This window comes from Melanostigma gelatinosum, assembly GCF_949748355.1.
Source record: "Melanostigma gelatinosum genome assembly, chromosome: 17".
In the NCBI taxonomy this organism is placed as follows: Eukaryota; Metazoa; Chordata; class Actinopteri; order Perciformes; family Zoarcidae; genus Melanostigma; species Melanostigma gelatinosum.
Window position 1 is genome coordinate 19,354,952 of NC_136650.1, and position 23,211 is coordinate 19,378,162.

Sequence of the window (23,211 nt, forward strand, 5' to 3'; positions counted from 1 at the left end):
GAGGAGGTGTTTCGAACAGATGTGGGAGGTTTAATTTAAGCCTTTTTCCTCTCTCGTGTCATGGCTCTCGGAGGACGGACGTGTTTTTCACCTGAGAAGCTGAGTTGAGGTTTTTTGCAAATGGGGTTTTATTGTTTTAATATTTCATAGGAGTATGTACTCCAATGTGTAACTGTAATCGTGCTTACATCAGTGGAATTAAATTCCTTATAATTGTAAACCAGTTTTGGTAGCGTTATTGATGCAGCGTGTCGACGGCACAAAGCCGGCCACATGGCTGGCTCCGGCCTCCCCTTTGTTATGAGGTAAAAATACTACCGTAACATACTCATTAGCTTCTAATCCATATTAATTTGTGCAAGACAGTTTACCAATATGGGACATGGGGGAGCTGAGGAGCATTAGACAAAAAAACCCACTTCGTTTCTCAGTGATGTGGTCCTTTAAGTTCCAAACAGACCCTCGTCCTTCCACACCCAGGCCCCTCAATGCAGACCTTTACCAAGTGCCAATTTTGGGAATCTCTGGCCCAGCCTGTGTACCCCCCCCCCGCCCTGTTGTTCACCTAGACCCCTCATATCAATATTCATTCGAGGGCCTAAAGAGACACCATCTGGTCTTGGGGGAAGAGGGCAGAGAGGAGCTTCAGATGCCTTTGATTCAGCGCACACACCATTCCACCGCAGAAGCTCAACAGCAATGTGAAAGTGACATTATGCTAACTTCATGCTAATGTGCATTGTCCAATTGTTTGTAGAAAAACTACAACCATCAAATACAACTGTCTGTGTCTTTTTTTAGGGCTACTCAGAACAACCCTGTCCCTGTGAAACACTGAAGATAACATTATAAATCAACCGAGCCAGACTGTTGGACGTGTTCGCAGTTGGAGGACAATCAGAGTTCAGGCGGACAACAAAACCGGATTGTTAAAATGTCAAAGGGCAGAAGACGGACATTTAAAGTAACGGTAATGACTTCACATTCTCTTTTTCTGATTTATATCTTGTGTTGCCTGAATCGGACTGAATTTAAACTATATGTGTATGTTGAGCTGAATAAGAAAATGACAAGTAAATATTTAGATTTGATTCATTCATTAAATCATTTATTCAGCAGAACATTTTCTGGTTCCAGCTTATTAAATGAATGAATGATGATGATGAAACTGAATACAATGACACAAGGTTTTACACAAGACTTTAAAGACACAACACAGGTAAAAATGAAGATATTGCTCTTAGTGCAGGTGTTCGGAACACCTGCAGAGCCCGGATGGCTTCACACAAAGTCACAGCTGTGGAACACAAAAGGTGCTTGGGACTCTTCCTCTGCGACTTTCTTCTTGGTTCTGGGAGATTTTACGCAAACACTGGAAATTATCTGCAGAAATTCCCGTAACCTGAGCACAACGTCTTTAACAAAATCCAAAACTGAGCGTAAATGTGTGCGGCTGGCCGATGACCAGAAAAAAACAATGGTCATCTTTTTTTATTTTTATTTTTTAAGGCAAAATAATTACCTAAACAGCTGCATGGCAAAATGACTCAAACGGGAGTACATGTTGGGGAGTATTTTCAGCTACGGATGAATACACATTTGGTGCTCTGAGTATTTACAGGACCATGACGGTGCAAGAAAACCTCCCCCCACAAAATGATGTGAAATATTCCCTTTCATGTAAAACATTTTCTTTTTCTCAAGCGTTACATTCACTCAAATATCCATCCAAGTTCAAAGTGTTGTCTGTAAATGTCTCCCCATTTATTACGTTTTCAGTTGCCTTTGCAGAAGTTCGTTGCCACGTTTTGATCAGGTCATGGGTGCTCGCTGCGATTGTTTGGCCACAGATCAGTTGATATTTGATGGCCTTGAAAGATGAGAGAACTTTCCCAACAACCTGTAGCAAGACTGCTGCCACCGAGAGTTCTCCCAGCACAAACACAGACTGCTACCAACTGACAACACACTTTTAAAACAGGTATGACTCTTGGCGCGTGCGCTTCCTGGTTGCCCGGCTTTTCTGGTCCATAAAGTTTGGTGTGCGTGTGAGAGAGTCATCTGAAGTCCAGCACCCTACTGCATTTAAAGGGAGAGTAAGATTAGACAACGAGCACCAGCTGTGCCAATCAGCTCACCTGTCGCTGCTCTCGTGAGCCGCCACACACACTGCTACTCTGCCATTGGTCAAGCTACGGCGGGCCTGAGGTTGCCTACGGCTGCTTTGGATAGAGGTGATAAAAATGCCAGAGTATAGGAAGAAAGGGTTAAAATGTGACCAGCAATAAACCTCGCTCCAACACACACACACGCACACACACAGGTGTCATTATTCAGCTCGTTGCTGCTCCCCTCATTTGTATTCTATGGCTGTTGTGGTGGACTTGAGTTATGAGCGGTGTAGTATAAACCAGGGAGAGAGAGGCAGGCTGACCCCCATCCGCCATGCACATCTCTAGTGGAACATTTCATGTTTCATGTATCCTATTAAGATAACAATTGGCACAGAATGAAATATGAACTGTGGGATTAGACTCATTTGTTACTGTAACTATCTGATGAGAGCTAACGGACGTAGAGGGAGCAAAACAAAACACACAAACTGTAAAACCTGCACAACGGGACTCTGGAGCGGTGGAGACAAATTGCCAGAGACACGAGGAAGGAGACGGAGGGAAAGTCTGAGGAAATAGGAGGAGGAGGCAAGGGTACAGTGGGGAGGAAGGACATAAATCAAAGTACAGTAACTGTCACGACTCGTGAACCAACGCATTTCTGATCTCCTCTGGGCGAGTCAGAGGAAGTGAGATACAGAGGTGAACATGAAAGGAAGAGAGTGGGTTGAATAGAAATGGTTAAGGAGGACGAAGAGGGCAAAGGGGGGGGAAAGAGAGAAAAACGAATAACCTAACCCCGATGTCTCGTTTCTTCAGCACAGATCAACTCTCTATTTCTTAATCCAGGTTGCACACCTGCGCCGAGGTGACTGATTCCACTTCAGGAAACACAAACACGGAGCTAAACTAAGATGCTGGAGCAGTCATGCTTAAAAATAGCAACTCTTTTTTTTTGTGGTAGCCTAATTATCCCTCTCTTGCTCTCCCACCTGTTCTTTCTCTCTCTACCCGATAAGGGGATTGTGGGTATTTTCCCTCATGGAGCTGTTTTTTTGCTTCCTGACGTTCCAACTTAAAAGCATTTTTCGAGCCAAACTGAGAGCTCTGCAAACACCGATACAGATACGGACGCCTCACAGCGGAGACACAGTTGATCCACTGTTCCCTTCATTCGTCTACAGTCTTAACACAAGATAATAAAGCTATTTGTTGCCAATTGGTGTGGGAGTGAGCATATAGAGGAGTCCTAGGGATGACCCTGGAAAATTAGAGGGTTTGGAGAGACACAAAAGCTTCCATGAGAGAAGACAGAGTCCAGAGACAGAGTCTTAATTTATGTTGCATGTTTCCAGATGCCAATAACTTAACATGAAGCCGACTGAAGAGAAGCCAAAACTCCATCTCTACATTAGTAATCAGTAAAGGAAAACCACTCAGGCAACAGCTAGAGAGAGAACAAAAAGGCTGCAGGTTATTCGAGGTTCTTCCTAATGGCGGATGGACTCATTGAGCGTGATTGATGAGTTAATGAGACCGATGACTTCCTCGCAGACTCCTCTCCGAGCAGGACGGGACAAGTCCGACTCCTTTGTTGGACCTGAAGTCCATCCTCAAGAGAAGTCTGAGGACTCGATCTGCTGTTTTGAATGGAAGCAAACTTTAAAAACAGTCTTAGCAACAACAAAAAAGAGCATATTATAAAAAACGTCTTGCCATGTATCGTCTTATAGTTAAGTTTGACATTTTGGTACATTTTCTTATTTGCTTTCTGGCGGAAAGTGAGATGAGAAGATTGATTCCGCTGTCGTATCTGTCAATAAATATGAAGCGAAAGCCGGCAGCTCGATCGGCTTATAGTTCAGCACAAAGAGGGAGGGAGCTAGCACTTTGGACAGCAAAGGTAACAATATGTCCACCAACCAGAACACGTAAAGCTCGCTAATGAACACACTATATCTGGTTTGTATAATTCCTACAAAAATCAAAGAGTAAAAACAACGAGTTGTGGTGATGTCATCCCCTGCTTCCAGTCTTTATGCTAAGCTAGGCTAACGGGATCCTGGCTGTAGCCAAATATTTGCCGTAGTGGCATCAATCTTGTCGTCAGACTTTCTGTTAAGTCAGTATTTATACTCGAAACCATTTGATATGTTTGGAAGAATCGAATTACCTCGCTGGCAGACCAATGGTTTAAATTCGGAAAAACAAAGATATTAAGAGAATGAAGAGTTTTATTTTTGTGCTTTAAAAAAAAAAATGGCACTAAACTAAAACGTGACCTGAACTTTTCGACAGTTTTAGTGTATGTGACTTCATCCATGTCCCTGTTTCCGGTTGTGATGACCCTTGTGGTGTCACCTGGTTTGCCGGGAGAGTCACCTGTCTGTGCTCTCGCTGCAGGTGATCGTTAGAGCGACGGGAGACACCTGAGGGTGATCCCAGGTCATTTCAGTCTGGAGGCAGCTGGTAGCCTTTTCTCTGGCTGACTTTCTGTTCTGCTTCTTTCCTGTTTGGTTTGGTTACGTTGTTAGTTTCTTGCTTTGCATTTATGCACATTTTCAACATATGCACCCACATCTTCCACTCATGCACAGCACCCACTGATATCCACACCCTATACTTGAATTACTTAAAGTACAATCTCCTTTATTTTGCCGTGACACCTATCATTAAAGCTACTGGTTTTAAAAGTCAGTGGTTTCACGGATTTCCTTATCTATCCTGTTATAAAAAAAATCTAGCACCGACACTTGACTCAGATGGATGGACGTCACAGACCAAGACCCGTAAGGCCTTTAAAACGTCCACTGAGATGAAGACGTCTTATTTTACAGTTAAAATAAATAGTTCGGCATCGAGCAGCTTCTCAAACTCCCCACTTCCTTAACCTTTTCTCAGTTGCTGCAATGATACAATATCCAAATGTCACAGTCTGGTTTATCTCATTAGTGAATCAGAATGTCTGCGTCATTTCCATCATTTTATGTCCTCATGCTCTTCTGGAAGTGAGAGATATTGTGAAGATTTACAGACGAGGAATATTTCTGTGAGACAACCATCCTTTTTTTTCTGTACATGGACTCAGTCTATGATAATTCAGTCACAAATGTGTGTGTGTGTGTGTGTGTGTGTGTGTGTGTGTGTGTGTGTGTGCCTCCTGCCCACAGACAACAACATCTCATTCTGCCAATTGTGAGCCTTCACTAAAGTCCCAGAAACACTCTCCTCCTCATCACTCTCTCTCAGTGAAATCCCGTTATGCACGGCCAATGAACTAAGCTTCCCTTTGGTAAACAAGTCGAAACCAGTTGGACTGAATCAGTCGGCGTGTTTGAGTAAACCTGCTGCCAAATGTTGAAGAGCACAAAGTGGCCTCCGCCGTCTGCTTGGAACATAATCAGCTCCTCAGTAGTACCGAGTCCTGACCCCAATAAGATTACAGAACCTGAGTTGTTGAGGTTAATTATGGCCGTTGTATTACACTGATTGACATGCCATGTACAGTAAATAGTAGATAGATACTATTCATACATTCATTATTTTACTACCTTCACTCCCCAAAGCTCAGGCCACGTGTCTTCATACAGCGGTTTGTATGATATCTTACGATGTCATTTTTTTGTGCGTTTTCCTAGGAAAGTCCAGCAACGTGTCAATTTCTGCTCAGTCTTTTCAAAATAAACTTCAGTCTTCACAGGAAACAACTTAGTTATTTTGAGGAAAAGATTGTAGTTTGGGTCAAAATAACCACATAAGTGGGGTCACTTAAGTACGACAGTTACGTGACAAATAAATGAACCCCATCCGCCTCTTTTTCCATCCTCCCTCTGTGGGTTTTTGCTGTCTTTAAACGTCCTCGTTCATCATCACATAGATTACATACATATTTTTTCGCAGGTTTATTAATGATTCTGTACAACTACAGGTTTTTGAATTATCTTCAATGGTGGTTATGGTAGTTACTAGCTAGTTGTCATTTCAATGTGTGACGAGACAAACACTTCCAGGGTGTTGTGGGAAGGGGATTGTACTTAAATTCATCAGTGTCAGTCATCAATGGAAAGGTTGTGCTGAACCAAGTCTCACTCTGCCCAATGCCATGTCACGCACAGTAATGTGCGTGTGCATGTGTGTGTGTGTGTGTGTGTGTGTGCTGTTTGATGGTATCGTCTGATGCTTTAATTCAATTTAGGTGGCGATGCAGGAAGCCACTGGAGAGAAATCCAAACACTGAGTCCTACAGCAGAGAGATCTCTCTGATCCACTGAAGCTGTGGAGGTTCGGAGCAGCAACATGGCGAACACATGTTACTCAAACACGACGTCCAATGACACAACTGAAACAGAACTACAGAAATGTAACTTTTCCTGTCACCTGATCTTCGTGTATGTCCACACAGGTCAACATTAGTATTTGTTTCGTGGCAGGTTTATGTTTCACTGTTGTTTTTGAGGTGAAAAATCAACTTAATTTCATTTTTAGAGCCATTTTCGCTGAGCTTTCGCACCTCGAATAAAGGCATCAACCAATCAAATTCTGCAGAATTGACATTTTCAAAGCGTATACAAAAAATGTACAACAACAGAGAGGCTCCATAGTCAAGAGCCAAGTCGGCAAACTTTATTACTCATTTCAATCTTGACAAAGGCAGACCAGATGCACTCCTTCCACACCTTTCACAATAAAAGCCCTAGACATATACACTGTGTAACCTTTAACCAGAGGGAACTCAATTTCACTCAGAACATTTTGCTTCAAGGAAATTAAAATAGCTTTCAGTAGCTTTGACTATACAACACGTGAGCTCAGACAGACTGCCGGACGCTGCTCTGGGTCAATAGGCTCCCGGTAGTCGGTCCTCTACCTTCACTAATCTATTTGAACCTTCTTTTTAAAAAGTGCTGCAACTTTCGTAAATTCCCATCGCTGCATTCGCATCAATAGTTTTCATGCGAAATATTCGCAGGTGAGTATTTTGCATTTCCTGTCGTTTATTTGTCAAGCTCCCTGTGTGTAAAGGCTTCTAAGCGGCTAAATCCTCCACTATGTTCACCAGCTAGTCACCAACAGTGTTTGTTTGGGGCTGAGCTCCAGAAAACAGCTGTAATGGAAAATGAATGGTGTAATGTATGCAGCATACAATATTTTTTAATGAGCCAAGCACTGCTCCAAACCAGGGCTGGAATAACAGGATTTCTTTCCCATTGGAAGCTTAAGTAAAATGTTGGTCAAATCTCCGCAAAGCAACTTGGGAATACTCCTAACGTACACTTACACTTTTTGTGCATGCATGAGACTTGCAAACGGGTTGTGGATCCTTTTGAGGGATTTATTCTTGCTTAAAAGTGCTCTGGATATCCAATGGCTAAAGAATTCCCACACTACATATCGGACCAGAGTACGCAGACGAACCACAATTACATGCTGCCAAAAAAACAAAAGTCCTTTCACTTAGAGGAAAAAAACAAAAGTTCCGACAGCTAAAGGGCATGAGAGGACAGGGTAGAGGACGAAGTTAACGAGTTCCATTCATCTCCAAAGAGAGGCGACACGTTGGTGCAACAGGCCAGAACAAGATGTTACAGATGAAAAACTGATGGTGAGAATTACAAACCGACCAAACACCATTTTACTGATGCAGAAAAGACGGTCTAAAGCACAGAGTCTGGAAAAGTAAGGAGACAGAGGTTGGTTAAAGGAAAACTCCATCATCCTTCCTGTTGTTTTGTCTCCTGCGGTAGCAAACGCAGCTTCAGAAAGAGCATGAAAAGAAAGCAAAAAGAGGGGGGACGGAGGTCACGTCTGCCATCGAGTCGCTGCTAGTGAGAGCGGCGAGATTCAAGGAGAGAAACGGTAACAAAAACATAAGATATCGGGGCTGGAAGACGAAGCGTAGGAAGGGAAAGATAGCAGAGACCAAGAGTCATCTTCTCTTCATCCAACTGTGTGTTGCCACGGCTCTCTGCAGGGAGTCCACGGCTTTGACAGAAGCACACAGTAAATGGGATCTTCAAAGGAGGACCAAGAAGAGAGACTCAGCCCAGCTTACAGAAATCAAAAGGCTTAGGCGAGCCTTACCCAGCGGGATAATGGCATGTGGAATATCACAAGCCGCACAAGACAGTCGTAATGAAAATGGCAGGGAAAAATCTGCTGGCAGCCTTGTTCTCGAATTATACACAGCAACGCGTTCCTCTTTTCTTCTCCACCCTTTATATCCTCCAGACGAGAGTCGCCTCCCTCTCCCTCCCTCATGCTGGCACCGCTTTTCACGTTACTTCACCTCTCAGTCCTTCACTGTCCCTAAAGTCAGTTTATTCCCCAGTTGTATTACAGTCAGAGTTCAAATCGGACGTGCAAATATCTCCCGTTTTGGAATGAAGAGAAATAAGCAGCCAACGATCCAAGGCCAGGAAGATAACAGCCGAGAGGAAGCAGAGAGGAGTGTGAAGGAGTGAGGTGAAGGATAAAAGGCAGAGGAGGTGTGCGAGTTTAAAAACATGTCCTAATATTTCAGTTTCAAGTGTACAGCGATAGTAGTTCATCCGATGGATCATTCATCTCATCTTAGTGCAGAAACAAACTCCATCCTGTGATGAAAGCCAGCTGAGGTTCTCCCTGCAGCGTGGATAGTTATGAGAAGGTAATATGAAACATCTGGAGGCCCGTCAGTGACGTCACATGAGTTCAAAAGAAGCTCAAAAGGGCCCGAGAATGAAAGGATGTGAGTGTGTTTGTGTGTGTGTGTGTGTGTGTGTGTGTGTGTGTGTCGCTGCCTCTGGCCACCTGTGGATGCAGTAAAGTGAGCTCATAGTGAGCTGATCCACTGCAGCTACTGTCCTCGCGCTCACATCACCAGATGAAAAGGCATCTTTGTGACTTAGGAGCTCAGCTGGCAGCATCTCAACCCTGCACACCACATTGTGTCTTTGAGCGGTTTGTGAGCTCATATAAAAAAAGGTTCTGAAGCCTCTAGTTTCATCTTCGTGGTCAACAATTGTTTTGAGAAACAACTCACACGGTGGATGAATCTGTCAGTCGATCGGCAGAAAATGAATGTGTAACTATTTTTGATCAACGGATGTTGATCTCACACGATTTGAGGTTTAAGGACTAAAAGCTCAGAACTCTTGTTGACGTTATAATCGTTTCAAAACATGGTTTTCAATGAAAATGAGAATAATTGCGTAAAACGTATCGCTCCATCTAATATCGCGAATCCTATCGCACTTGCAATACCGCAACATCTTTCCAAATCATCCATCCCTTTGTGACATCCAGTCTGTTACGTGTTAAACAACATAAACAACCTCTCAGGTGTTGTGAAGGACACAGGCAGGGTGTCTGGTTTGGAACTTGACCAAAGCCACACACATGACACATATTTGGGGAGCACACGGTGAGGATCCAGCCACTGAGTTCATCCCCTGCATGTTTCATTGGCCCGGCTGAAGCTGCATTACTGCGGCACACAGACAGAGACCATGTACTGGTTGCTTAAAATCCATTAGCTCTGAGTCAACAACCTTGAGGAGTATTGCATCAATGCAGCTGCAGAGAAAACACTCTTCTCTTCTTCCTCTTGCTCAATCGGCCGTCATTTTTTGGGGGCCATTGTGCAACAAAAAGCAGCTGCAACAACCTAAAAAAAACAGGAATCGAGCCTCATTTCAAGAGGTTGTGTGTTTGTGAGCCGTACGGGTGCTCATGCACGAGGAGATGGGCATGGAATGCAGGAATGCATTCACACCCCAACTTTCTGAATAAACTCCCCGTGAATGCGGCGGTGAATTCAGGGGAACAGAAGACGGCGGTCACACACGGCGACGTAGACATCGACCACCCGGACAGAAAACCAATTCAAGATGTGTTTGTGTACAAGCACATTCGTTATCTAGAGTCTTTTTTTGTACACACACACACACAAAACCAATGTCAGCCATGTTGGTGAAACAAAAAAATCTGGCTAAAATATCAATTGTCTACTTCTTTCATCTGAAAGTCTGACTGCAATAGAAAAATGTCAAGAATTGATTAGTCTTGGTCGAATTGTTATTGCTGTTTGGTTCCAGCTAATGTTGGTCATATTTCATGCTGTCTTATGACACAAGCAGATAGATGCATTTGGTAATATTCTAATGCAACAACTCCAACTAATGGCCATACAACCACGACCGCCGACTGACGACAGAGGCAACACCCGTCTTTGGAAGGTTTGTGGTGGACAAATTGCTGTGTCAGCATAGTTCACTATTTTGTCAACAATAATGAAGGAGACAGAAGAGAGACGGTGGTGGAAGGATGTGAGGAACACAGGTAGACTAAATATAGTCCGAGGAGAAACAGAAGACGTCAGCAGCAGCTTTGCGAAAGACAAAATCTCTGTGACAGAGCATTATCTGACAATCGGTGTCTGCTTGTGTTAAACCTGTTTTGTCTGGGTTTTTTGTTGCTTCAGGGACTGTTAACAGAGACAATGATCAGCCTGGGAAAATAGCTCCCACCCGAAAAAAAAAAGGCAAATTCAGTCTGTGTCCCTTTAAAATCCTCTGTTACTACTCTGCACACTTGTGCAATAAGCAGGAAGCCTAAGCTGACTAAGGTGAAGTCAGCATGAATACTGTCACTCTGCACCCAAAGAGCCTTCTGTAGGAACCACCTCACGAGCACATGACCGCACACACGCACACAACTGCACAAGTGGCGCTTCTCAAAGTGGCCACATTCAAAACAAGTCTGGCTTTTACAACTAGGGGAACAAGATTCAATGAATATTCATGACAAGTGATATGTATCCATTCCAGACGTACCTGTTTTCAGTTTGTCTCTATGTCCAAACAACCAGAAGCCTTTAGGTCTTTCCTTGCTCCAGTTTTTCTCCTTCTGAACCTTCTTCTTCTTCTTCTGGACGCTGTTTCCCATTTTCGGGGCAGTCCTGCAGCCCCTAAAGGGGGTCTATCATCTCGTCTCCCTGTAACGCTACATCTGTGTTCCTTCTCTTGAGGCTCTCCAGCATGAAAACACACCCTGAATCAAAGTCAGCAACGCACTCCTGAACCCGATGATTCAGTCCTCCCGACACGCGCACACGGACACACACACACACACACTCACACACACACACTCACACACACTGTAGTAAATGTGTGCTAAAGACCCACTGACACCATTCCTATAAAACAAACAGCACACACGCACACAGACACACACACACAGAACCAGCAGGCAAAAACACAACACAAACACTCAGCCCTATTCTCCGTGCTGACACACTTCCAGTCCCGAACATCCAGCTGCTGAAGCAACGGCAGCATCCAATACTGACAAGCTCACTACCAAGTGTGTGTGTGTGTGTGTGTGTGTGCGCATGTGTGTGTGTGAGAGTGCCCCTCCCACTCTCTGTGAATGCTCAGCTCCCGAGCTGAGCATTCACACAACTGATCATTTCCAGCGTAGAGGAGTGAAAACACACACTTATCTTCTCAACAGCAGAGATCATTCAATGATTGATAATGCTCCGCTCAGGTTGAGTACCCTCCTCCTAACGTCCTCTTTTAGCAAACGGTTATTACAAACCATTATAAGCACAGCTGACAGATCCTGTCAGCACCACGTGGTGAAGGAGAAAACACAGATTCCTCTACGACAGTACACACACACACACACACAGATACAGACACAGAAAGCTGCATATCAGGGACGTTTATGTAAGAATGAGTGAGAGAATCAGAGTATATAAATACTGATATAAAGGCACGAGTGGAAGCTAAAAACAGCAGAGGGATGCTCAATAATTCAAGTGATCTTCACAGGTGCAGCTCTCCTGTCTGGCACCTCTTAAAATTCCTCACAACACACACATAGATAAAATAAAGTAGAAAGAGCAGGGTATGCGCCAGTCAACCGGTCAGACAGACCAAAGCTTGTATTGAGATGAGAACATTCCTGCGATGCTTAGAGGAAACGTACAGATGCCGAGGCAGAAGGGTGAGTAACAGCAACAGGAATGATGGGGGATTCCAGAGAAGCAATGTTACTTTAAATTGAACAGAGCACTGATATAACTCAGCAAACAGGATGATTCAACGACACAGACTGAGGCCACATTGAGCAAAACCCCCCTCAATGTTTACGGTAAGTCGTCATCTTCCTCTTTCCTTCTGCCTCCTCCCATTTCCCCTCTGAAAGGAGGAACATCTAACACCTCTGAACACCACGGTAACTTGTGTCCCACGATGACGATGCCACGACCCGTGGCGTCACCCAAAATGCCGGTGATACCGCTCCCAGAGATTGTGGATCGATGGCGGACATCCAGAATGAGGTCAGAGAGAGAGAGAGAGAGAGAGAGAGAGAGAGAGAGAGAGAGAGAGAGAGAGAGAGAGAGAGAGAGAGAGAGAGAGAGAGACAGGCATACTGAAGGAGAGAAATGACATGAACACCGTCAGCATGTAACAGGCTGCTCAACATCACGTGAAACTGAGCTTCCCTGTTGGAACAAAATGGAGGAAGAGGGGAGGGAGAGTGGTGATGATGAAGAGCAAGAAAGTGTAACCACACACTCCTCATCGTGGTCAACCCGATCACGTTTGTAGCCTCCATCCCCCACGGCCTCTGGTGTGTAGGGCTCTGCTTGAAGATAAAAAAAGAAGCCTTCAATAAAGAGAAGATTTACTGACTGGGGGAGTTACGAGGAAGAGGAGATGTGCTGGACTACAGAGAACTGAGCTCTTGTTTTTCTCTAGAACAGGAATCGATGTCTGAAGAGCAGGAGGAGCACGAGAGAGAGAGAGAGAGAGATGATAATGATATCGCCTCTGCTTCCCATTGCAGAGTGTAAAATGATCTGCAATAAGAGAGACAGAGCTGCTGCCTCTTAATGCAGCCACACCAGAACCACACCCAGGACATTTGTGCTGCTGGAGGACTCCGAGCGCACCGTCTCAACTGTCATAGAGCGGCGATGAGAGTGCACTTAAGATAGTGTGTGTGTGTGTGTGTGTGTGTGTGTGTGTGTGTGTGTGTGTGTGCGCGTTCCCCTACTAGCTGCAATACAGCGTTGCCAAACATGCCCTAGATACATTTAAATGGGAGTGTGATCAAAGTGTGTGTCATCGTCGGGAGGGATTCTAGGATTCGACAGCTACGGGCGCACGGGGGGGAGTCGGTCTGTGCGTTTACGAGTGTGCACGTCTACACATTAAAGGACATTCGTGTAGAGCAGGGCTCTCAAACTCATTTCCACTCCGGCCACATCAGCATCATGGTCGCCCACAAAGGGCCGGTTGTAAATGTCACCACTCGTAACATATTGTTAAATAACTCTGCATTCACAGTTTAAAGTAGTCTTCAATGTGCTCACAATACATTTCCATGTTAAATGTACAGTAACCAGCCAAAGAGCTGCTTCTAACTGTTTAAGTATCTCATCATTTTACTTTCTATTTCATCATTTTAACTTTCAATCTCATTTTTTTGACTTTCAATCTCATCTTTTTGACTTTCAATCTCATAATTTTAATTTTCAATCTCATTTTTTTGACTTTCAATCTCAATTTTTTGACTTTCTATCTCATAAATTTGACTTTCTATCTCAGAATTATGACTTGCTATCATAGTTATGACTTTCTATCTAATAACTTCGACTTACTATCTCATAATTTCGACTATGGGGATATTTTTATTATTATTCGTCTAGCTTAAAAAAAAAAGAAAACGTTTTTTACTTTTTTTTTTACTTTTTTTTTTTTTTGCTGGCGGATTCGCGGGCCACATAAAATGACGTGGCGGGCCGTTTGAGACCCCTGGTGTAGAGGAATGCCGTTGTCAGGGAATAGGGGTGAGGGGGGGGGGGTTGTCAGGGTGGATGTTTCAATCAATGCTTCTGTGTACTTTTACGAGAGTGCCCGAGGCCAGTGGCCTGTGAATTTGGACATTTGTTTTAAAAAAGTTACAAAACACTCGTTGTAATATAGATTGACCTCTACGACATTGGTGACTGATCTGTTTTACACGTCGAATGCATCGGCCAACATCAGCCCAGCACTCCCATCTTGTGGCACGGCCCTGATGTCACAATACAAAAGCCCTCAGGGCACAAAGTAACCCGAACCCTAAGCACTCAGAACCATGTCCGGCTGCAGAGCTGCAGCAGCAACAGTTCAGTTTCAGACGTGGAGTTTAAGCCCAACCTGCTCCACCTAGAGATGCTGACGTGTGCCACCTACAGGCAAGGAAAGTAACGGGTGGATCAGAGGCAGGTGGGTTTCATTGTTGTTGCTGTTGTTTGTGTTTAAATGTGTGTTCGAGGTATGAAATCGCAAAATAAAAAGAGCTCTGTTAACTGCAGCATATACAGTACAAAGTAGAAAGTTCTCACTGCTCTTAATTTCACTGGTTAGACAGAAGAAGAGAGAGAGAGAGAGAGAGAGAGAGAGAGAGAGAGAGAGAGAGAGAGAGAGTGTTTCCTATCCCAGGGTGCAAATTGTAAAGTGACAACAATGTCTAAAGTTAAAAGTCACGTTTCATCCGCCTTGCTCTCAGAAAACTTGCTGCAAACTGCACAATTTTCACCCACATCCTCGAACGTCACCCAACATGTTTCCAGGATAATTGAAGCGTTCGCTTAAACTTCAACTCATGAACTTTGTCTTTACCCGACACCATTTTCTCGCGAGGGCCCGATCGGCTACTGTGCATGTGCAACTCTAAACAGAGACGGCTCACTCCTTAGCTACTTCAGCTCCAGAAAAAATGTGTTTCGTCTTTTTATTGCCACTTGCTTGAGTATATTGTTGCTCTGTATACCAGCCAGACGTGGCATTTTACTTGCTAAGCGGCCAATCGTATCCAAATACAATTAGAACCCAAATATATTAAGAAATATATTAACTAGACCTTTTTCTCCAAGCAATTTGCAAATATCCTTCATGAGAAGATCTTTGCCCCACCCTTCTGTTTTAGATAACAGGTGATACATGTTAATGTAAAGTCTCTGTAATACTCATTGCCTTCAGGTAGAGCCAATGTTAAATTTGCAGCAGTAGCGACTCTCTTTGTCTGTATAGATAACATCTGCAGGTCTAATTTACTGCTGTGACTTTCCTTTCGGTGGCATGGGATGTGTCAGAACTTGACTAACATGACTGAACTCAAGCACTCAAGCAGATTCTTCTCTTGTGGAGAATCTGCAGCTTAAATATGAATATGTGACGTAAAGTCACAAGAGGCCAGTCGGGTGATAAATCATTGTTTTATCATTGCACCTTAAAACCGAAACAAACATATCAGCGATAAGATAAAGTCAGCGGTCGGTGTTGCATGATGATGTACCCAGCACATGAGAACATACAGTAGAAGGTCCCGAATCTCACTTCACTGGAGATCGACTGAATTCCTCAGGTGCTTTGTCATCGTCTGGTCTATTCTTCTCTTCACAGATAAAAGTCAGAAAGAGAGAGCGTGCAGCTGGATCAGGTAAACAGCGTTCAACAGGTGTATCTATTACAGCAAGTTACGTAACAGGAGCCCCCCCCCCCCACACACACACACACACACACACACAGAAACAGTCTTAAGGGTAAATCAGTTGTATATCCCCGTGTATACAGACTCCCACTCCCTCAGTCCCACGCTGATGTCTTCCAGCTGCTCCTCCGCCACATCAAACACACGCCATGTCCTATGAAACAACCCATTAGCTCTTATTACATCAACAATACCTCTGGAAAAAAACTTTGAATGTTGATCACAAGTCATTTTAGTAACCACCCCCCCCCCCCCCTTCATGTACATGTGACGTGCCTGTGTTATGCATGTGTTTTTTCCAAAAGTAGCATATGTGGATGATGTTCTGAAGAGATATGGCTCAATTTAAATGTGTTTTGCTCTGTGTGGGTGCGTGAATGGGCTGTATCATCATGAGGGTTTCAAACTCAATGTGATTAACACACACAGTGAGGGAGGGGAGGGGGGGGGGGGTTGTGATGTGACCTCAATTCTTATCACGCTTTCTCATTTTCTCCATCCTCTTCTGCAACACTCGAGTTTACTGTGCATCCCGACATTAAACGTGTCCTGAGAGACGATTAATGTTTCACTCCGAGCAGCACAGCCGCCTCACAATGCCGTTACCTAGGAGAGGTCTACCTCACCGTGCGCGGCTTTCAGTCTATACGCTGATGGATGAGGCTTGGAGGTATCTGCTTACCCAGGTAAAATTACTTCGCTTATCCAAGTGTGTGTGTGTGTGTGTGTGTGTGTGTGAGCAGTGAATGATGTTCGCAGGGGAACATTGTGTGGTGGCATTAAACTTTCACACTCCTCCCTCTCTGCTGCATGCCTTTCTTTTTGCCCTCCGCCCGCTGCCTTCATCCTGTGGAGCTGTATTGAAGTAGCCCTGAGTTGTGGCCTGTAATAGAGCTAAGCCTGTATACAACGTGTAATGAGATGTTTGCTCTTCAATTACTCTGCCAGGTCTGTAATCTACATTATAGTTTGTGAATCTACACACCCTGACTGTGTTTTGTGATGTGGCAGCCACACACACACACACACACCCATGTAGATTGATACAAATCAAGCAACGAATGGGATCTATCACGACCACATTTACAAGACCCACATTTGTAAATGCACACACACACACACACACACACACACACACACACACACACACACACACACACGGCTTCACACGTGTTGAAAACAATGACTACACACACCACTCGGACGAACGCGTGGAATCCCAGAGATTGTGCAGAATGACCTCATCGCTAAAACAGCCAGCAGCCAAAGATGGGCAGCGCTGGACAAAGCAGGTAGTTGCGGGGGCTCTGTACGCCCTTGTGTGTATGTGTGTGTGTGTGTGTGTGTGTGTGTGTGTGTGTGTGTGGAGGTGATGTAATGAGCGCCGGCACTGGGTTGGCGCCGCCCTAAGCCGAGCAATATGCTGCTAACACACAAACACAGAGGTACCCTCTGATACAGGGTAGCACTCGGTCACACCCCCTCACTCAGCGCTGTGGATGTCCACACACACACACACACACACACACACAAGTTTAAACACACGCTGATTGCACAATAATAAGCAGGGGAGACCTACACACCCGCAGAATAGAGGGTATAAAAAACAGTAATATACAGTAATGAAAAGGCAAAGAGACTGAAAAATCAGAGAGAAAGAGAAATATGTGTGTGTGGGGGGGGGGGGGGGGGGAGTGAGAAGTCGCTCTAATTAAAAAAGCATTGAGAGAGTGTTCCCTAAGAGTCTTCTCAAGGCTGAATGAGGCTTTGTGATTTCTTGTAATCTCTCCTCCCCATCGCATAACTATCGGTCCAATCTGGCATCCATGCTGCCACTCACACGCACACGTGCACGCTAAAAAACATTGACACACACACACACACACACACGCCACTCTGATGCACGGCTCTCAGGAATTCAGCACATGAAAGAGTGTTATTTCTTTCATAAGAGAGGAATCTCTGTAAAATATTGCCGGCAGTCAGCGCCTGGACTGCAGAGCTCTGGATCGCAGATCTGAGCCAGTCTTGCAGAGATGACACAGCCAATGTAAAGCCACCAACAAAGACATACTATAGTCAGAGCGACATGTCATTGCAACAGACACAAGAAGGCGTAGTGAGGGTAGAGTCCTCTGACTCTACCCTCACTACGCCTTCTTGTGTCTGTCTCTTTTCACTACTCTGTCATCGTTTGAAGCATCATGTCAAATGTCTGTTCGCTACAACAAAAACACATCTTACGTTCAGATCTCACTGACCTTTGATTGCTGTGTCTAAAAATGTTTTCCTTCTTATGCATTTAATATTTGATTCACTTGGGAATCATCATGAATTCGTATCGCTGGATCTGTACCAACAGGTATTATGTTTGCAAGTGCTTTAGTAAACTACATTAGCTAGCAAACACATAGCTAACATTAGCCCGCTAACAGCTAACTTGTCCAGTCATCATTTTAGAGATCACTATATCTGGCTCTATTATGGCCATAAAAAAATTGTTAAATGCAAATTTTCTTCCCTTGGGTAGTGTACCTGCCCTGGAGAATGTTTGAAAATGATTTTATACACAAATCTTTACAAAAGATTCTGTTTATGTCGAGGGCTTTTTTGGTGAAAGGTAAGAACGGAGGGTTGAAAGCAGTGATAAAGTTTGCCATCCTTGTTCAGACCATTCGGACCTGGTGGTAACCTCCGGTTCTGACAAAAGCAGCCAATGCAGAAGTTCCTCAAACTTGCATTCTCTCTAAAGGCCATCAGGTTACAAAGAGAAGTCTATGAGAAAATGACTCTACCTCTCTCTTGATTTATTACCTCAGTAAACATTGTCAACATGAGTTTATGGTCTCAATCGCTATAGTTCCAAGTCTTCTTCAATACAGCATGATAAAAATAGACTATAAAGAAGGGTATGAATTAGGGTGGAGTGTGCAGTCCAAATATGGTCACTTCTGTTGGCCAAAATCCAAGATGGCAACGGCCAAAATGTCGAACTCTAGGCTTCAAAATTGCAGACCACAAACTAACGGGCGACGTCACAACGACTACGTCCACTTCTTATACAGTTCAGACCACGGAGCCTCTGTCTTGTTGTACAATATAGTGTACGTTTTGAATAAGTCTTTTCCACACAATGTGATTGGTTGATGCCAAACACACATAACATGTTGGAAAATGTTCGAAACACAAATATTGACCCTGATGTGTAAAGGCCTTTACAAGTATTGTAAACTCATGTGGGTCTGTGAACCAAACCAGTACATCTATAATGTGTGTGAGCACATATACTGTAAGAGTCTGTGTGACAGATGTCTTTGAACAGATTCGTGCTTTGTCTTGTCAGGTTGGTAAAGTCGCTCAGCGGGTTCAGGGAGAATGAACAGAACAGTGTGTCTGTCAAGGTCTTCTAGCGAAGAGGAAAATAAAGATGCAAATCACCAATTATATACCGGTGGGAAAACAGGCGTGCCCTAATCTCTCTATGAGAGACAAAGAGCCAAAGAGATCAAGACAATCTAAATCAATTTGTTCACACACACACACACACACACACACACACACACACACACACACACACACACACACACACACACACACACACACACACACACACACACACACACACACACACACACTCACACACACACTCACACACACACACACACAGGTGGGACAGAAAGAACAAGTTGTTCATGCTGGTGAAATGGGGAACAGATCTTTCTGTCAAACAGCTACAGACCCTATCGTGCATGTTGACGGCAAGTTAACTTTGACAAGATCAAAAAGCAAAAACCTCAGTTGCACTATTTAATCTGCAACTCTTGGCTGGTTGGGCGTTTATGATTGTCTGCGATGTATTTCTTGGACGAGCTTGACAGCGGTCATCTTTAGTCTAAAAGACAGAAAATGACTGAGACAGAATGTCCCCAAAAAATATGGTTCCCACACATTCTCACTCAGCTTTTGACCACATCCTCTGCTGGGGAATTATTAGCCGTACTACTAGTTAATCTTTGGTTTCAAATAGAGTCACTGCCTGTTACCCATCCGGTATTCATAGCTCTCTGCAGACCCGAACGAAACCACACTGTATGGCATAATAAGGGATCAGGGAAGTTCTTTTGAGGCGGAACGAGCACAAAAACCACAAAAGAACAAACAAGGTCTGACAGACTGTGAATCTGGATTTCCAAGCGTTGTTGGATAGTTACTACAGCAACACACACACACACACACACACACACACACACACACACGCACACACACGTGCACACAATGACAGAAGAGCGAGGGATGGCTTTGGAGGTGGAAGAAAAACAGGAAATGGGGTAATCGCTGTACTGCCGACCAAGCAAACGCATCAGTAAACATAAAGGGGATTCGACCCTGTGTCAGTCCGAGTGTGTGTGTGTGTGTGTGTGTGTGTGTGCGTGTTACTTCTGCCAATTTATAAATGTACAGACTGATGTCCTCACGAGAACAAATCCCTTTTTACCTTTCCATCTTCATCTAAAAGTCAACACATTTCCCTCAAACATCATGGCCGTAAACATCACGTAAACATAAACATCACGGCAGACAAAACAAGACAGAACGACACAGTGGTGCTGCCAAACAAGCAAACCGTGGATTCCAAACTCTGTTCCTCACCGAAACTGAACCTTGACAAGTCATTTCCATCCTGACAGAGACTTCTATGCAGCTCTTATAAGAGACAGAAACTTCATTGACGTTAGGATGATATTCTGGAGATGATCCTTTCTTAATCTGGTGTGTGACAAAGAAACAACAACCTCTTGCAAACAACTTTTAAAACAGTGCTACGCTAACTGATGCATCAACACTCACAATAATGTCTTCTGGGCATACGGCAGCTACGTTGTTCTTTATACTGTAGACAGTCTATGATCTATACACAGATTTATACAGATTTTCGACCGGTCTCTGTACAATGAGGTGCTATCGTGGAGCTCTTTTCTATTTTTTTCCTCCACGTCTGATTCAACAAGGTCAGGACGTCAGTGACAACAGGAGGAGAAGCTCAACGCGGATAGGCTCTCTGCTGCACAGCCTCACGGGTCAGCATTCATTTGCAGTTGTTTTTCTGGCCACCAGGACATGTTAGCTCTTTTTTGCTTGTCTCCACCAACTCATGTGGGAAATACCTGCTTTTCAGCACATGCTCAACTATGTTCACCAGCTAGTTGCTAACTTTGTCTGTCAGCTGTTTGGTGCTGGATACGTTGTGGGTTTAACCTGATTAAAATGGTCAGAAAATTAGGTTCATGAGAGCGGTGAGTTTGAACCGAAACAGTAGAATTGTGCACCATGAAACCAAAACAATGGACGATGTAGAGCTTTTTACAAACTGCAGAGTCGAGTGATTCTCTGTGGGTTCTTCAGTACGAGCAACAGCTTTCAATATTCATTTGATCCTTTGGTAAAGTAAAAATATTTTTCTTCATAAATATAGACTGAAAAACAAAGAAAAGGAACTTTCTTTCTTCTGTCTAATGTCTTTCGTTCTTATGTCTTGTGTTTTGTCACTCTGTACAAAGGCATCAGCTGAACAACCTAAAATAAAAAAAGGTTCCATATAAAGTCTTGACACGCTCACCTTTTGCAGGGTCATGGTTCTGAAGTCCCAGTTTGGCATCCGTGACACCAACAGCTGTTCGGTTAAGCCCATTGTTAAGGTTCTTCTTCCTCCTGCTCCCCTTTAACCAGCTGAAGGCCTGTCCCAGGGAGCTACCCGGCTTCTTCTGCCCACGCTGAACCCTCGCCTCCCGGGCTAAGATCTCAGTGATGTCCCTGGGCACCAGGTCTCCTGTAGACCTCCTCCGGGACATCCTGGAGGTTGGTCCTGGGAGCTACGGACCGGTGCCTCCACCCGGATCAGCGTGTCCTCTTTCGTGAACAAGTCACAGGATCTGAAACCTCCGTCCAGGGTTTGATGAACCCCTCTGACCCTCTTTGGCCTCACTCAGTGTCTGTCTCTGTTTTTCCTGTCTGTCACCATCTGGGACAACAATGAGATCAGCAGGATGAGAGAGAGAGAGAGAGAGAAAATGAAACCCGGTGGGAGGTCAGAGTGACAAGCAAGAACAAGATGGAAAAAAGAGCAGATTCATTTGTGTTATTACAAAATGAAAAGATAAAAAGTAGACAGAGGATTAATCGGGAATATATACCAGCCTAACTGTTAACAATGTAATGTTAGAGCATTCCCTAATTGCCCTATGAAAGTTTCCCCTCCACTAGTCCGCCCCCACTCCCTCTTTTTCTATTCTCTCATTTTTGTGAAGTGGAAAAAGCACCAGGGAGGCGAGCTGAACCTCTGCAGAGTCTAAGTGTGTGTGTACGTGTGTATGTGTGTACGTGTGTGTGTGTGTGTGTGTGTGTGTGTGTGCATGCATGTGTGACATGTGGTTCACATCAGCAGAAAGGTGTACTGTTATGGGCGAGTTGGAGAAGAGAAAGAAGTTCAATTCAATAAAACCAGCAGTGGAAAAAATACTTGCATACTGTTTTACACCATGAAGAAGAGTGAGGCCAAAGAGGGTCATGGTTTGTTGAAGACAAAACAAAACTAGATGAAACGTGCACTTCATCTGCTTCTACTGCGTCACATTAGCACACAATTCAAACTATTTGCTGTAAAAAACAGTCAGAACAAGACATAACTGTATGAAACTTACTCAGCGAGCGTGCAGTCCTCTCCTCCGCTCCCCTCTTTTCTCTCAGCCTGAGAACAGTTTTGCGGAGCATGAGTGTGTGTGTGTGTGTGTGTGTGTGTTCAGCAGAGTGAATTAAGCTCCATGCTCTCTGAGTCCCTCCCTCTGTATGAGAGCCAGCCTCTCCTCCCACCTCTCACAGTGTTGTTTGGAGTCAGCCACACCATTCCAGCCCGAGTTGTGTCTCCTCGCGTTCCAAGCAGCTGATCTTTTTAACATGTTCACCTTCAGTATTGAGACACTTCACTTATGCTGCACGGGATCAGGTGCGGTCATCCCAGGCCCCCTCACGAGGAAAACCATTCGGCCAATAAGCATCACGGCATCTCAGGAAGAAAAACACACACCTTGGACCAGTGTGTCCACAGAGAGATGGATCACTATAAGAGCCAAAATACATGACAGAAAAGATGCTGAAAAGACAGGCAAAATATCTTAAAAAGGAAATCTCATGACAAAGTTCCAGGGGAAACCACTCAGCGGTCCAGTGTTGGAAGATGGCCTGTCAAAGGTGAAGAAGGTTCAGCAGGTTTTTGTTTTCTCCTGCAGATAAGAGGGAGTGGCTGTTTCTTGTCACAGCCAGGTGGAAACACGATACCCCTTGTTAAACATGACACACACACACACACACACATACTATCGGACAGACAGGTGAGGCGAGTCTCAAGGGGCCAGTTACCTTTTAAACCTTGTCCGGTTGTAGCCAACCTCAACATAACAAGCTCCACCCCTGAAGTCTGAAGTGGGTTTCAAATTGCTCTGCGCTGGAGACGAGACTGACATCACTCTGTGTGTGGGTGGGTGGGTGGGGGGAGACACTTATCAGAAGTGGT

The 23,211-nt window shown here is 44.3% G+C and overlaps 1 protein-coding gene across 2 annotated transcripts in view; it reads right to left on the reverse strand.

Annotated features, from left to right (window-relative positions):
- nhsl3 (NHS like 3) overlaps nt 1-22,435 on the reverse strand; it is a 40,124-nt gene extending 17,689 nt beyond the window's left edge. The window contains exons 1-2 of one of the 2 annotated variants that reach the window (XM_079288220.1): nt 22,343-22,435; nt 21,262-21,663 (exon numbers count right to left, since the gene is read on the reverse strand). In XM_079288220.1, the coding sequence (XP_079144346.1) occupies nt 21,262-21,493 (232 nt within the window). In that variant the 5' untranslated portion in view covers nt 21,494-21,663; nt 22,343-22,435. Of the gene's footprint in view, nt 1-10,927; nt 11,202-21,261; nt 21,664-22,342 lie in introns of those variants that run through there. The other variant, XM_079288221.1, reaches the window with a different exon arrangement.
- Nucleotides 22,436-23,211: the final 776 nt, after the last annotated feature.